Below are 17,303 nucleotides of genomic sequence, written 5' to 3'. Positions count from 1 at the left end.
CAAATATTCTAGTCGTATATAAGAATTTCTTTAACTTGCAATACTATGTAACTTAAAATGTTGTTCGATTGTTCCTACCGAACCCCAGAACACGAATATAGTGTTAAGATGGAAGAATAAGTGCAAGTTGGAATATTTCAGCGAGATACTGGAACTGTTGAGTTTTTCACAATTTTTAAAGTCCTCTCTGCTTCAGCATCTTATTGAAATATACAAAGTTACAATTCCTTTGCGAGGTATTCCACGTTACATCATGAAAGCATGTCTTCCACAAATAATGTTGTTGTTTATATAAATTTGTATGTTAAATAAATTTGTTTTGCGTTAAATAAACCGGAATAGGACAGCAAGGTTAAAAGACGAATGTGATATCGTTTTATTTTCTTCCTCCGTTCTTTTCCGTTGAACGAAATATGTTCATAAGACGATTTTTAAATTGCTACTCTAACAGAAACATTTGTAAATCGCGGGCATTGACTCTCAAAACATAAACTAGTTTTACTCGTGCTTAATTCTAGTTCCTATCACGCGTAGCGTTACAATCTGTTTTGAGACTTCACCGGTAACGTTGCATGCGACACTAAAATGGCAAGGGGGTCCTAGGACCCCCTAAACCGGCGACACAAAAATACATTGCTTGATAGGTCTATTCTATACCTCGTCTGTGGTGTCACCACCCAAACTATGTTACCGACACATAATCTAGAGACTGAGGTTAGTGGCCTCTGCTCATGAACAGCGTCCAACTCAGGAACTACTCTGAAATGTGTTGAAATGCTGAAAGGAGTGTGTGCGCTTGCATACGTGTGACTTGTTTAAAATGAGAATTTGACATAGACAGCAGGCATACGCTATGCTGCGCTTTGGCTCGATTTTCTTCAGAAACTGAAGGACGTTTAACCCTTTCGCGCCTATACACGCTGAATGGAACATCTTTCGTGACCACTTTTTTTCTGTCTGGAATATAGAGATAAGTCTCCTTACTCTTATTCATGTACGTTTGGAACGTGAAAGCTGTCCCTGACAATAACAATATTGTTACAAATAAAATCTGATTCGTAGAGAGCCTCTCATTTACAAGAAACGTCGTTATAAGAAGGTAACTTTTGTTGATTGTAAGTTGTAGCTGTTGCACAGGAGGGAACTTAACCCAATGATGTAAAGAATAACGATCGCTTCTGTCGTGTAACTCTTTTACACAACGAGAATTTTTAATTATAGATTGCTGTTGAAGTGTTCGGTAACTGTAAGGAGACTACAAGGTGGCAAAGATGCAGCGAACAAGTTTGCCGATCGTTCCCATGCAACTAGACTCCTCTATCGCCATAAAGATTAACATGGGTGATTCGATGTTCCAGGAAAGAACGTTGATGGGTCGGCCCGACGTGTGGCACAAGATTAGAATAATGAAAGGAACATTGTACAATGGAGAAACTGTGTTGAAAGCCATTCTAAATGCTATTGAACCAGCGGAATTGGTACCTATTAGATACCAGGCCAGCGGAGAGGACACCTTTTTCTTAGCGCGCACCTGTGCCCATGCTTTGTATAAACTCTGCAAAACTAACTTGATAATCAAGAACCCTGAAGGAGATCCACTGATACTAGTAATAACTTTGGGATTCGCGTCCATCTATGATTTGAAAATCAGTTTTCAGCCATTGCTGCTCACAGCATTGACCAAGCGATACGACCAAATCAAGAAATCCCTATGTTTAGAAGAGTTTCACAAGGATCCTGATATAGCTAACACGTTATATTGCCCCCTATCTCAGCAGAGGACTTTTAACCATCTCCTGAAGCTAACCAAGACTGCTGTCCCTCCTGTCGAACATCTGAATCTGCAGAAAAATGAACTGCTCAATTTGTCCGCCGTAGATAGCTCTAGCTTGACCTCTATAAAATCCCTCGACGTGAGACACAATAACTTAGTCAATATGGAGGCGCTCGCACCTTTGAAAGGTTTATGCATATCAAAGCTATGGTTAGATGGAAATCCTCTCTGTGAGAACTACTCCAATCCGAAACAATACATAGACTGTGCGATAAAGTATTGTCCTAATTTGATTCAACTCGACGGGGTTTATATTAAAACCTCGGACGTGCCGCTAACGAAGGGTAAGTGTGTTACCGATCAAGCGAGAGAAGAGTTAGTTACCGAATTTGTTACCCACTTTTTCAACCTGTACGATCAGAACGATAGGACAGTTTTGAAAGGACTGTATCATAAGAATGCGTTCTATTCTATGAGTTTCGGTATGTCTGCATCCGTGGCTCATAAAAAGAACCTTCCACAATTTACCGCGAACAGAAACTTGTTAAAGAACACGGACGTTAACAAGAAGCGGCAGCATCTTTTTTATGGACAGGACAATATTTTGGGTGGCTTAAAGAGATTGCCACGGTGTTACCACGACAGAAATTCATTTATGTACGACTTGATGTTCGACGATGGAATGTGTTTAGCGATTTCAGTCCACGGTTTATTCAAGACTCTTAATAAAGCGAACCAAGTTTTGTCGTTCAGTAGAACGTTCATTTTACTAGCTGGCGCTGATAACGAGTACAATATTCTAAACGATCAGTATCACGTGGACTCGGTCGCGGAAGAAATTCCAGCCGGCAGTATACAAGCGAAGACTATCTACGAAGATTTCACGCCGACGTGTTTTAGCATGACAGAAAAAAAGGAACTGTTAAACAAATTCTTAGATGTGACTACATTGAACAGTGAGTGGTGCCAGACATACATGGAGGAATCCAAGTGGAACATAAAGAAAGCAATTTCGAATTTCATGAAGGATTACAAGTCTTCTGCCGTGCCTGCTGAAGCATTTCTCAGATAGTATTATATCTTCCTACGTTTAATTATCTGTATATGTAGTTGCTGGAAGTATGGGATATATTGAAGTGCTATAAATATGGCCCCCTTAAATTCGCTGAAATGACAAACTCGGTATACCTTCTTCCACCAACTATACTTGTATATATTAAAATAGAAAGACAAACAACTTTCGTAATATTTATATGTGCTAATAAAGAACGTTCTTCGTACGTTCAAGTTCTTCATTTACTATGGTTCCCTGCATTATCAGACTGTTTAACTTCAACCGCCTTTCAACAGATGACTCCACAATATTATACCGCCGTACGACCGAGCATTCAAAAGTTGAATTCTTCCCTCAATGCTAATGCAGAAGAGAAAACTTCAATTAAAAAAGTATCTTCCCCTGACGATCAAGCATTTGCATTTTAATTGTACGGCAGAGGAAACTTTAATCGCTTACTTTTAGCATACGAATCACAGAACAAGTTTAATGAGTACGGAAGATCCCAAGGAGAAGGAATGAAAACGCATTCCAGCTGCAATAAAAATGCAATGCCCTTGGCAGAGCAGGATTGCATGAAAGACTGCAAACTTTTTCTCCTCCGTGAAGCATTTCCACCTCACCCTATGCCCCACACTGTCTTAGATCAATGAGCACATCGTGATGTTACTGCTTTGGCATTTAGGTAGATGAAGCTCCTTGGATGCTCACTGACTTTATTGAAAGGTTATGCATCCAAGGATCACCATGATTACGGAGGACGAAGTGAATGAAATTAAGTAATTGCATTCACGGCGAAGGGGGACTGGCCCCCCGTTTACCAAATCGCGTCGCTGTTTACGCGGCCCAGGCCAATTATGCAATGGTCATTTATCAAGCTCTCGTTGACCACTTCGACATGTTCCTCAGAAGTAATGGGTTGCTTCGAAGAGAAACATGGAGGAGAATTCTCCTTGTAGAGAGGCCAAGGCAGAGTATGCACAAAGGAATTATCCATAAACGGTAAATCAATCCCAACCGCCTCTGCAATGAGTACGTGTCTAGCAGCCCACTAGATGCAATATAATCTGTGCGACTCCACGCCAATAAGTACATGTAGGAGAGGAAGATTACAAGGATGATGCTCTGGAGGAAGCATTGACATCGAGGTTTTTAATACTTAGATGGAAGTGTAGGTGAACTTTACACTGATTTATGGGTTACAGAATTCTCCATTGAACTGTACAGTGAAGCTAAAGGTCATAGCAAAAGGAGATACCTCCAGAGTATCCATAGTGTATGTGTGTACGATGTTTGCAAGTATAATACTTTCATTCCTCGCAACACCCATACAGGATTTAAACACATCAGACGTCCCAAAAGAGACCGAGAACTGAAGCCACTCATTTTTAAACCTTCCTCTGACCTCTACTATGCAAAATTCACCTCAGGTTCCCCTGAAATCCAACAGCAGGAGCATACCAATGGCACTCCAAACTACCAAGGGATTCTCTCCACACGTTTCCCGAGGTCCCATCACCCGACATCACTTTCCATTGCGCAACCAGGCTACTTCCTGGTCACAAAACCGCGGCAGGAAGATGCCATGAAAAAACTGATCCCTCCCCTCTCCCGATACAATAACTCGCGGCGTTACGCGATCGTGTGTACGTTAGGTGGGTCGCTTTGCCAACAATTACGGGGCCTGACGCATACCTAGCGGCATAATAAAATGATTGTTGCCTACTGTGGGACTCATGCCAGCCTCCCACGAGACTCTTGCCTCCGCTAAACTAACGGGGCCCCACGATTACTCCAGGATATACCCTCGACCAATTACGACTTCCTTCGATCGACTCTCCACCATGCTGCTTCCCAGCTGGGCCCAATGGGCCTCGCAAGGTTTCAGACGAGGAAGTTCATCATAATCCACAGAAGAAGCTTTAATATGAATCCAGTCTTCTGATGTATTGTTAGGGGCCTCAGGAGGATGGATGGTCACAGTGTACCCTGAGAGGAGGCTTGAGAGAACTCGGCTGACCTTTGGGACTGAAGATGGTCGTCGATGTGTTCGGAGGGCCTTACTCGCGAGAGGGGCCTGATCCACGACGTTTACACGGATCGTTCGCACCTCGAGGGGATTACGTAAATGTGGGTTACGCGTATGCAACGTATTCGGGGCGAATCGTGCGGGAATCGACGAGGAAGAGGGCCCCCCCTGATGTATGCGCAACTTTCGTGAGAGATTTCCTATGGAGGTCCACGGACAGGTGCGACGAGTGAGAGGCCCCTCGCTAATTAGTCGCCAGTCTCCTCGCAGACAATGCACAGGAAAGATACGATTTATACAGTAACCTCCAGCGACCCTAACAGAAGCTTTCCAGGAGGAAAAACGATCTCACATCATCCTTTCGTAGACCTTCATCCTTCTGGAATTAGAATTTTTAACAGAATCATCTACTATATTTCTTTGGTGGTGTTTTTAGAACTTCTGGGAAAGACTTCAGGATACTGGGACTGGGATCTGTGATTCCTCTAAAATTAGAGATTGGGTCCATCCTAGGATGAGAATTTAGGATCCTCCAAATATCAGACTTCACGCTCCCCTTCAAATCCCCTAAAATCAAACTCCAGGTTCCACAAGAAAATAAAATTTCCACCGAAATCCACATTAATCACAGCAACTCCCAATCTCCTCAACTGGATCACACACCAGACGATTACCTCCTATCGAGGGATCTAAATTAAAGTAATTTAGAATTATTTACAGTAGAAAGTTCTGTACATATATCCAGGAAGATTACCACATAGCATGCTGAACGAGTGTTCGACGTAAAAGTACACCTAATCTTGCCTCCAAAGATTAAAAACAAAATAAGATGGGAGCGCAGATGTAATTGATACCGAGAAATCGATGAAAGCGCGGGATGTTCCCGATGTTGCGCGATAGGAGTTTCGTTGGAAAGAGATCCTTAATTTGAGGGGAGGGAGGCGAGTTAGGAAGCGTGCATTCGTTACCAGAGAAATGGTGCAACTTTACTGTATCTTAATTACCACGCGCCCTGACGATCTCACGGACGTGTTCATGCAGATTCACCGTGCATCCTCCAACTAATCACCTGCAGGTTTTCCTGCCAACTTTCGATTAGACCTCCAATCATACTTTGTAAGTACTTAGATGCTACGAATATCCCTCTCCAATTTAAGAACAATTTAAATCGGATTTAATACTCAAATCTTCGGTTAGAGGAAAAGTTAATCGATCCCAACTCTAACTTCGACCCCATGTTCAAATTATAGAGCCCCATTCATATTTTCGAGTAAGTCCATTCGTTATTTATGGAAGTATAGCGATGATTTCGTTTATCGTGGATAGCACAGGGATCTGAGTCATCCTCGTCGATTATTTCACAGAGGAGCGTCTCCATCGCGAGGAGGAGAGAGTGGAGGCCTTCTTCCTGGCGAGGGAGAACGGTGAACACGATAGGAAGCGATAACACGCGTGTTTTCGACAGGAACGAGGCCTACGGACACGCAATCGCCAGATCGACTTCGCGCTACCAATGTGTCGTTGCTGGCTCGAATCTGGCACAAGGATGCATTCAGCCAATCCTGTCCTTTCGTTTCCCCTTGCTTTTCTGTTCATAGACCAGTGCTTGGATCTAGTAATTTATTCCATCCTCAACATTAAAATCACCTTTCATCAGAATCTATGTAATAATTTGTGAAAAGCTTCCAAAAACTTGGGTCCACGATTTGTTGGCTTAAAATCAAAGTGGAGGGGTTGATTAAGCGGGGAATATCTTAAAATGATCCAGGAAGAGTGCCTCTCGATCCTGAGCAGGTCGCAGTTATAAGATGAGCAACTTTTCATTCAACGTTTGCTTCTGATTGAAATTCTATGTTGGGGATTGACAAGGGTTCCTGTGGTTAGAGTTCAATTATATCTAGGTTTGGTAACTAACAATAAGATTTAGGTCAGCCATCTGCGTCTTTCTCACAGTTGCAGCCCGCTTTCGAGCTCCTTGGATCCTTCCTTCCTGCCAGTACGAAATTTCCATAGGACGATTGACTTTCTCTGATGGTACTATCGAGCACAGGCATCTTCGAATATCGTTCAGGCACGGGTTACGCGTGTTCACGTGGCCAGGTGGCTCGTTATGGAGTGGATGTCTCAATGTCTCAATTGTCGCTCGTGCCACTTTCGCACGGTCACTTTTCTCCTCTGTTTCCCCTTTGATCGACCACTTTTGTCCTTTCCAGGCAGGCGACGTCCATAGAAGGCCTACCTTTTCACCAGTGGGAGGTCGAGTGTGTCGAATGATGATCAGACAATTGCTGCCCTCGATTCTATCCTGAGATGGTTCTTGCAGGGGGAAGAATGGGAATGCTTCAGTAAAATGGGCATTGTTGAGCGTGTTAAGGGAAGTCGGAGGACTTTCTATTTCTATGTTTCTATGTTTTAGTTTAGGGGTTCCTCCTCAGAGGTGTTTAGATACCAAGGAGTTCTGCTGGTAACTGGTTGCATTGGAACTCAACTATATGGTTTGCTCAGAAAAGTGGAAGACTGTGGAGGTTGAGGAGACTCCGTGAGGTGAGATCTCAGATTCCAAGTTCAAGGACTTGAGTGGTTACTAGGTGAATAGTGGAGGAGTTCAGGAGACTCCATTTTGGAGGACTCTCTTCTTTCAAACTGTCAACTTCCAGAATGTCAACAGTTCAGATCTCTCAGAGAAGGAATATCAGATTCCAAAGAACTTAAACCCCTCCACTTTGAAGTGTTTGAAAACCCAAAGTCTCTATCACCCCCAGCAGAGTTTTACCAGCCCAGACCACAGCCTCCAGCTTGAAAGAATCCACCAGGCCACCTCGACGGTCACCTCCTCCACGACTATCCTCCAGCAAGCCGGAGAAGAGCCGAGGAAACCGGCTGCTTGTATAACCACGTCGCTTCCACGTTCCAGGAGCGCGTAAAAGCCTCGCGTTTATGCAACTTTGCTCCAACATTCGTCTACACGCACGCGGAGCGACACAATCTCGGGCACCACGTGTGCGTCAGCTCGGTGAGCACCGACCAACGACACCGTGAGTGAAAGTCCCCCTGACTTCTGAGCCTCTGCAGCATCGCAAGGACTCATCTCGTAATGGGAATCGAGAAGATGTCCCAGCAGAACAACCTGTCCCAGCCCCAATCCTGCGGAAGTAAAGGAGTAGATTTTCCGCTAGGAAGAGTAGAATGCTCAGTGGTCTTCCACTGGAAACGATATCGATCGCCCTGGCTGCGAACAATATTGGGAAAACGCGATTGTTCTGCAAGTGGAGCAGCGATTCCAGCGATTATTTGTGTCGAGAACGCTACACTTCCTGCTGGATTTCTGCTGGAGGAGGGAACTGGGGTTAATAGTAAGATTTTCAGTTTCAGATGAGTGGAATTGGATTTGATTTTTCTTAGGTTGGTGGGATTGATGATAATTGTATCAGTTGATCAGTTAATTTAGAAGAATAATTAATCTAGGTGTACTAAGCAACAGCGAGGTTTATGGAGGCTTTCTGTTGAGAAAAAAGTGTCTTTTTTCCAAGAACCTCATCGAGAGGACCCCAAATTCAATTATTTTTGCAGTTGCAAAGCTTCGTTTCTTATTTCGTTTACCCCAATGAGCCCTAAACTGCTAATAACAATAATGAAACGTTTCACAAAGTCGCTGTCTCATCCATCGTAGTATTTATCACATGGTAGGTAAAAGTGGTTGCGCAACCGTCGTCTGTGGACCCCGTCAGGGAATTCGACGAGCAATAAATTGTGGAAACGCATCGCACGCAGGTTGAATTGCATAAGAGAGAGGCGATGAACGGATAATTCCTATTTTCGCACGGAATTGCACCCAGAGCATCCACGCTGTGTCACAATAACGAGGGGAGCGCCCCTCCATGGCTGGTGTAATTAAGACCTCGTGTCTCATTGCGCCTCCTGGGGCCTCTGTTAATTCTATTCGCGGTACAGCGATGAAGAGGCCCAATTTGTACAGTACCAAAACCTACTATACTTCCTGAGATCATTTACTATCTATATCTCGAAGAAAATCAAATATGCAAAACAGTTTACCCTTTGAATCCAAAAACATAAAACCTGAGCACACTTCCCGTGCGGAAAGCATCCACTACTATTCATTTATCATACTCTCTGAACGCCCATAGGCGTGCCCCGCGCGGAGTGCACATACCGAAGGCATGTATGTTCATAGGACCCAAAGCTTCAAAGCTAATTATATTGAAACCAAATCTCTCATCATCTTCCAAAAACCTCCCGAATGTGGGAAGGGAAACTTTTTCGTTAAAATTCCTGATTCGCTGGCTGTGGTGACCTAGTGGGCCCGAGGGGGCCCTAGCTGAGGATTTCTCGATCTCGATGCAGCGTTAACGAGCTAACCAGGCATCGAGAGGAACGATTTCCAGGACGATCGCCCAGGCAAGATGAGACCAATCGTGTTCGCCTAAGAGAAGACGCTTCTTCAGCGAGCCACTCGCCTTTTGCTTTCACTTTCTCACGTGGTGGAGACGAGAGGAGGCCCCCCTGCCGTCATAGCAAAGTCCAACCAGGAGGATCGTCCTCCTCGAGTGCACGAGCGCATTTATCGAGACCGTTCGCTGTTCCATCTTTGGCCGAGGCTTGCATGCATGCAACGCTGCACTTAAGGCCCCCTGCAGATGCAGCGATGGGCTCGAAATGCTGGAAATTTTGTGAACAGATTGAGTATCCTAAGTAGCTTAAGTACCTCGAGTCTATAGGCAGACTTATAAGCAAAGAGCTCTGCGTTGAGTCTGAGTTAGATTTGGGCCAGATTTATGGTAGCAAAAACTGCAGGCTAATTAGGTATATCTGATTGTCTGAAGATTCTTGTTCGAGGACTCGTATCCAAGAGAATTCTATGCCCATCGCTACTCACATGGAACCGATACAGAGAAATCGCCGCGAAACCGCGTTGGATTCAAAGGAGAGCCGAGTAAAGAGGATACAAAACGTTCCCTTTTTTTCAAGAGAAAACGTAATTGCGACAATGTAATGGCGATGCAGGTGGGAGATAGCAAGCCGCAGCACGCGAGGAGAATCTTCAAAGAGGGAACAGCGTGCATGCACTCAGCACGTGCGCCCACATCATCCTTAGGGTTTAAAAAAAAACAAATAACGGGTAGCCTTGCCACTTCCCCTCCTCCATATCTATATCAAGCCTGAATTTTCCTTCTCGAATGGGACTCGATGAGATCTCACTTTCTCGATTCCCCGTCCAAGGTAATTGGAAAGTAAATACGCTTGAAAAACGGAATTCCTTCCTTCGCCCATTACAGCCGCGATAAGGAAGCTTATCGCCCATCTGGGCGCGAGTGGAAGCAGTCAATGACGTCGTTCAGTGAAACCTCTCAATGGTCGAGGGGAACGTGCCGCGACGAACCGAGGAAAAATAGTTGCGAACAAATGCCGTGAGCTTTCCCTCGCGCGGAACCGCCACGCAGCCGCACGCAGCTTGCGCAATCGACGGGTCGTAGGTCAGGAACGCGAGGCGTCGATTCGCACTGCCCCCTACCATTCATTTTTCTAAAACAAAAACGCACACGTGTAATCCACTGGCCTGAGCATATATCGAGGGCGAAAAGTGAGCCTGTAAAGAGTCAGGTACGTATGTTCGGAGTTAAAAGATCTAAATATCCACGTGATCACAGACGTCAACATCTTTGCAAGCCATAGGATCGTCGCGACGATGTCGATATCGCTCCAGTTCCTATTGCTTTCGCCCACGCGGCGATAAATCGCCTATTCGTGAGGAAGATTCCTCACGAGTTTCGTGTACAACGCTTTCACTAGCTCCACTCGAGACGTGTGAGAACAGGACCAGGGGGTCCGGGGGGGCGGCTGGTTTCTTGCCCGTAGCAAGGCCGTATCCAGGACTTCTATTTCTGAACGCTTCGGCTGGATGTTCCTGAGATCTCAGAATTCTTTTCACCACCTCTTAGTATTCTACTGATCGCAAGGGTGAAAAGTGGAAAAGGAACTATGTCTCTAAAATGAGTCGTTTTCTCATAAAAGATTGTTAAAGTTCCGGCCAATCGGGTTGCGCGAAGCTGCTATGGAGGCGGGGCGTAAGGCGAGGCTGAGTGGGGGACGCCCCGCCTCGACGGACCAAAGCATTGAAGATCTTTCACGAGAGAACGGTTCCTTCCAGCGATACAATTCTTTTGGAGATTTTTGTCCTTGAATCGTGGAACACGCAGAGGTGAGAAGGATCTTCGTCTCGAATGATCCAGACCCTGACCAATGCCTTTTCTACACCCTGTAGCTGACGGAAGTCGACTGTTTTCGCATACGTTTAGCACCTTTTCGTATCCGCTTGAGTAAGACGAAACATTCCGCGGATGTGGCTCGTTCGAGGAACAAGATGCATAGTTTTCAATCGGGCGCGGATCTGCAGCGCATTGTCGACTCGACTTCGAGCTGCGTACGTTTGAAAAATCACTTAAAGTCACATTAAAGCTAAAGTCCACGGTGGGACTAAACTCGCGATGTCTCTAAATGTCCCAAGAGTGCCTCGACCTTTCTTATGACACAATAAAATCTATAAACCGGCGATCCTTGCGCAAAGCAGCGACGATGATGCTTCGCGGAGCTCTCAATCAAAGAAACGTTATCTGGAGCCACAATCGACGTCTCTTTATGCAATAATTATTGATCGCGGCAGCCTGGCGGTTTCGATAATAACTACTCTGTTGGAAACAGAGCAGTCGACGGTTCGTTGCTTTCGAGCAGCTCGAGCACCGTTCAAATAATTGATTACCGAGACGCTTATTGCATCCAACGAGATTCCATCTTGGAAAAATGGTTCGCCCGCGCACCTCTGACCTTCTTCGCTTTCTCCGGCGGTTCAACGGTCCCTGAAGAGTGTCGTGCTCCTCCGGGTCCCCAGACATGTCGCTATTTATAGACGTGGGCGTTAACTGATAGACAAGGAAGCGATGGAGCGCTTCTGCAAAGAGGAACCCGCTTTTCACCTCGAGTCCGCGAGTTCTGAGTTCAACGAAGGGCCTTAAAAATTGGGCCCACACGGTGGGCCCAAGTAGTTTGAAAATTTTCAGAACATATAGAATAGAATACTCAACACAACCACGTGTTTCCCAACAATCCCTCATCATAGCTGAATACCCTAAAGCAATTCCCAACCAAGTTTCCTTAGAAGGGGCCCGCTTAGCTGGCTCGTCTACGACAACCGGATCACCCAGTTGCGAAACTGGGATTACCATGAGAGTCCAGTGACTAGGGACCAGTCTCTGACTAATGATCTACCGAAGAATTTCAGCCACGCGTGATAGATGAGGCCCATTGGACACGATCCTCCGATCCAGTTCCGTAGGCATCATCTCCTGCGCTTCGAGCACCATTGCCCAATCGTTTCGCCAGCTTATCAGACGAGGAATCGATCGACAGCTGCCTCTGTCTTTACCCCCTGCTAGATTCCTAGCAAATATCGCGACAGAGCACAGTTTACCCAGGACCGAATCCTCGCTTCCAAACTTCATAGCTAGTGAAGTCTATCTGCCTGGATCTCAACTACTCGATGAATCCTGTACCCCGAGGACCTGGTATCTTCGTACTGATCTATCAGCAATCGAGATAACTTGCAAAGATTCTGCTGAACGACCTCAACAACCGCTCCAAAATGAAAGAGTAAAAGCGTATTCCACGAAGGAATCCTGTTTCGACGAAGCAGAAGAGCAGGGAGAGGGTCGATCCCGAGGTCCCAAGAGGCTAGACTCCCACTCTCGGAGAATCAAGGAACGCTTGTAGGTGCAAATATCGTGCCATCTACGAGCTGAAGACAACTTTCGCCCCCCAAGGCTGAGAAGATTCCTCGTGGCGGGCTCGTCGCGCGTAATAGAGACACGGACGGCCATTGAAAAATAGAATGGCACCCGTTAATTAACCGTTACGAGGCGCGTGCAACGCCATTGCGAAACCATCCCTCCGATGGACACTCAAAGGACGATCGTTCCCTCGACTGCGCCCGATTTTTAGCTCGCCTCAAGGTTCGACCAGGACCTTACGTAACGCTCGACACCGCTTCCTTCCCTCGCGCAGGGTAAACAGCCTCCTGCAGGATACTAGGCAGACTGGGTTGCGAAATTCCGATCGTCGAGGCGCGACCTCGATCTTCGTGCAACGGCCACGTGCTTCCCTTCTGAGTTTTACTTTCCATCCTTCTGCTGCTGTGGAACCTGCCCCCTCCTTCCACAGGAAGTCCATTCCACTGGCAATTCAATCTTCGAGATTCTCGGGCCTGGAAATCGGCATTTCGAGGGCCCCAGTTGGTAATTGAAGAAGAGCTGGTCTTCCTGGAATGCGGCACAGCACTCCCAGGATGCACTTTCGCGGTGCCACGAAGCCTCAGCTGGCAAAGGGCACGGAGAACTTAGGCCAGGGTTCGTGTGTCAGCTCGATCGGCGGGACCTCAGATCGGTATCGATCTTGAACTCCGAACAGGCCTCCCTCCAACTTCCTTCTACTTCGATCTTATCGTCCTGCTGTTTCGCCAAGTTCCATCAACCTGCTGGTGATTTGTCCCTCTTCGGAGGATCGTGACGATCATTTGTCACGGGTACAGCCTGGGGCCTGATGCTTCAGGGGGAGTTTAAAGATCATCCAACGTTGCAACAGTCTGTTGAAAGAGGGGGAGGAGATTGGGAAATCAGGAGGACGAATTTTTGCCATGTTAAATTTGCTTGGGTCCCGAAGCTTCCGTGGTATGCACTCTGTTTGAGCAGAATAAGGAACTCCACTGTCGCGACTATAATTCCAGGCGTGAATATCTCCTCCCCCTTCGGTTTCTCCAGCGAACGTGGCTCTGCGCACACATAGAAAGTGATGGAATACCGGAGGACCCATCATCCACAGCCACCATCCGCTTGCTCGAGGCTGGTGATCGAGGCAGAAGGTGACGTAACGAAGCGTTACGTCCTCTACCCCCATCACACGTGCACCTTCTCCTGCGAGTTGCACGGGGCATCCTCTTCTCGGCCCGAGCCGCCTCCTCGACGCTCCAGTCGCCTCAGAACAGTCCCTTGGCGAAGGTAACGCGCGAGTGTGAGCTTCCCTGAAGAGAGTGCAACAGTGTCGAGGCTATCACGAGACCATGGAACCTATTGGACCACGCTACATCCTCGTTGTCTGGGGTACGTGTTTGCGCTTCTAAGCTTCCCTCGGGGAACCATCCCTCGGCCTCCCTCGATGCTCGCTACTCGGGCGAAATCGTGCTCGACTTTCTGGGATGGAAGTCCAGGGAGGGAGGCAAATTTCGAAACAGAAAGTACAGGCTTCGAGCAACCAGCCTCGGGACACTTTCTTTGGAAATTTTCCTCTTATTCATTGGCGTCGATCCACGCTCGCCGTGTGCCCTCTAGAGCGAGACACGTGGATAGAAACTCTTTAGAGATTGCACGCGCTCCTCTACGCATGCAAAAAGTATGATAGTGTCTTCATGAGGCGTGAGGTTTCGAGTTTCGAGTTTCGAGAGCTGGCTTCGGCTTCTAAGGGAGCCTTGGTTGATTCGTCGAGGGGAGATTTTTGATTAAAGAAATTGAACACGCAGAAACACTGGAATATTCATAGAACGTAAAAAAAGTTCCCCTTTATCGTGGAATGTTTTTATTCTTTGGAATATTCCTAGTAAAATATAAATGGATTGTATAGTAATATTTCTTATAATTCCTGTCTCGCTACAGTGGCTGTACTGTGGGCCTCCACCCTTGGACTTCAACGACCACCACCCAGATACTCGCAGCAGTACATGCCGGAAACTTCCTTCAGTTGTCGCAACAAGATCGTAGGGAGCTACTATGCTGACCCTGAGACAGACTGCCAAGTGTTCCATGTCTGTGTGTCGGTGTCGGGCACCGTCCAAGATTACAAGTAAGCGATACTAAGAAGCTGAAGGTCAGAGGCCTTGTTCGCGTAGGGCTAAAGGTTTTTCTTTCTAAAGGTTCTTATGTCCCAACGATACTGCCTTCGACCAAGAAAGCCAGACCTGTGCCGATTGGTACGACGTGGACTGCGAGGCAGCCACCCTCTACTACGCCAGTGACAACTTCGACCTGTACAGAATAGGATCTGGTCTGGAATCGCCCCACTATGATAGTATACGCAGCGACTCCGAGCCACAGGATCACCTGCAGCGCAGCGAAACCAGCGATCCGGTCCGCTCCTCTGCCAACACCCTCGACAGAGTGGCCTCCACTAGTTACAACGCGAATAACAACAGGGACCTGCGTGGTAGCAGCAGTGGTAACTTTTATAATAACAGAAACGGCAAGGAGGAGGATTATGAGAGCGAGAAGTCCTACAAAGAAGAGATTGTTCAGGACACCAAGAAGAAGGCGGGGATTAGGAAGGTCAGCAGGAAGCAGCAGTTTAATGACAATGGCAATAGCAATTATGCACCTTCCAGTACACCAGCACCTCCGGCTGCCAGCAATCAAAACACTTACACTGGTTTCTACAGTGGCAATAATTACAATCAACGGGCAAATGGTTTTGTCCCATCGACCAGTGCGAGGCCTCAAGAGAATTATAACAGGAATCAGAATACGCAGAGATACAACACGCCGTCTTCGACGTACAGGCCTAGCACAAACTATCAGGAAAATTACAATTTCCAGTCCCCTAGCACGACAGCGAGGACAACTGTTTACAATGCTTACAATACTAATTATAATCAACAGAACACTGGCAGCTTCGGTCAGAGTACAACAGTGAAATCGACCAGCTACAACAAGAATTACCAGAATTACAATAATGGTGGACAGTTTGTACAATCCACGACCTTGCAGCCCAGCACCAATTACCAGTCTAACGATTACACGAATTATCAGAGAAACTATAATAACATCCAGCGTGGAAATAGCAATGTACCATATCAGTCGACAACACCTGCGCCCACCGTCTATGACAATGCCTATAATGGCAACGGCAATAATAACGGACAATACAGAAGCAGTACAACCACGAGGCAAGACATTTCTCAAGCAACCACAAAATACTTTCCCAGTTACGCGAGCAGTAGTTACGCACCCACCACGTACAGTCCAGCCACGAAGAAGTATATCACCAACGACAATGGTCAAGTTCAGACCAGCGCGAGGAATAACGATAATGGACAGTATTACGACAAGACTAGCCAGTCGATCAAAAGTTCGTCGCAATATTACGACAGTACCAAGGCACCGAAGAAGGCTACGCAATACAACAATTACGATGGTACAAATGGAAAATATTACACTGAAACCAGCACGAGTAACTATGATATTGCGAGATCTTCCGTCGGAATCGGATTCAGCCCTGCTAGTATCAACCACTTAGCGGAAACACCACGATCCACCACTCCAGTGCCAAGGTATTTCAACAGTACATTGTATTTATAAGTTTAGTTAATTCAGGCAATTAATGCCGAAGAACTGGGCCATCAATGATTGACAAACTTGTTTCTGTTTGCGTGCGCAGGAGAATCTCCACAGCTACTACGTACAACCCCAATACTTTTAACTCAAACACGCAGAGACCACCCCAGTCACCCACTACTCCCCGAGGAAGCACCTATGTTAGTGGATCTGCGAGACCTTTCTCATCCACGAGACTTCCCAATACCACAACGCCGCGACCAAAATCTGGGAAGAAGAACGATTACGATTATGCCTATTACGATAACACAGCGGGGCTTGAATACGACAGCCTGGACTTGGAACATGTGACTGGAAACAAGGAGTCTACGAAAATCGCGAGGAATTGATTTACAACCGCCCTTCGCTCGAGTCTCTGAATAATCAGTGACGCATATTCATTCGTTAGAGGAAATATTCCTGCCACGCAACTTCCAAGGGATTCTTAAAACCCATAACTCCATGAATAGTGGCCAGTGCATTGCCAAAATCGGCTTTCGATAGTGTAAGAAACGCATATTGGACGCCGATTTTGGTGCGAAGAATAGATTGCCTTAAGTACGCCTAACGATCGCCTGAGATCTAACAATAACACCCATTCGAATTTTCCATATTCTCTTTAACAGTATTCTAGGATAAACAATTGTGCGCGATAAAAGTTACACGAAAACGGAGAAATGTTACTCTACCATTAAATTATTAAAGACTTCCACGATTATCGACATATTGGTAGCGCAATGTCTTGTCAAAATTTGATAAGTCTTGTACATACTGTATGAAAAAAAATGTTCAAATTCGCAATGTCCTAAACCCTGCGGACTGAGTGTACATACTATAAGTATTTTAATTAAAAAAAAAAGTACTAAACGACTCTATCTTCCAACTTCTTACCTCGCTATATCTCAACATTCTTATTTCGTATGTTAAAACTTTGAATTTGAATCTACAGCATATAATTGAAAAATGCAGTTGCACTAATATCGAAGCACAAAAAACTCTAAGATTTCGATGGAGCCAGTAATT

At 46.0% G+C, this 17,303-nt stretch overlaps 2 protein-coding genes and 1 long non-coding RNA gene across 4 annotated transcripts in view; 2 read left to right on the top strand and 1 right to left on the bottom strand.

The window, feature by feature from the left end:
- The window catches only part of LOC143377394 (uncharacterized), a 131,371-nt gene that overhangs the window by 105,593 nt on the left and 8,475 nt on the right, over positions 1-17,303 (bottom strand). The window lies entirely within an intron of this gene.
- On the top strand, positions 979-3,054 carry LOC143376875 (nuclear RNA export factor 1). 2 transcript variants are annotated; one of them, XM_076827632.1, is made up of 2 exons: positions 979-1,099; positions 1,222-3,054. In XM_076827632.1, the coding sequence occupies exon 2, from the start codon at positions 1,272-1,274 to the stop codon at positions 2,844-2,846; it is 1,575 nt and encodes a 524-aa protein (XP_076683747.1). In that variant the 5' UTR covers positions 979-1,099; positions 1,222-1,271; the 3' UTR covers positions 2,847-3,054. The 2 variants fall into 2 exon arrangements, with proteins under 2 accessions (XP_076683747.1, XP_076683746.1); XM_076827631.1 differs by having other exon boundaries at positions 995-1,115.
- Positions 13,719-17,160, top strand: LOC143377376 (uncharacterized). The gene is made up of 4 exons (XM_076828589.1): positions 13,719-14,021; positions 14,571-14,757; positions 14,828-16,237; positions 16,345-17,160. Exons 1-4 carry the CDS (start codon positions 13,982-13,984, stop codon positions 16,628-16,630), a joined length of 1,923 nt encoding a protein of 640 aa, XP_076684704.1. The 5' UTR covers positions 13,719-13,981; the 3' UTR covers positions 16,631-17,160.

This window comes from Andrena cerasifolii, chromosome 15, assembly GCF_050908995.1.
Source record: "Andrena cerasifolii isolate SP2316 chromosome 15, iyAndCera1_principal, whole genome shotgun sequence".
NCBI lineage: Eukaryota > Metazoa > Arthropoda > Insecta > Hymenoptera > Andrenidae > Andrena > Andrena cerasifolii.
This window is presented reverse-complemented; position numbering and strand designations above follow the sequence as displayed.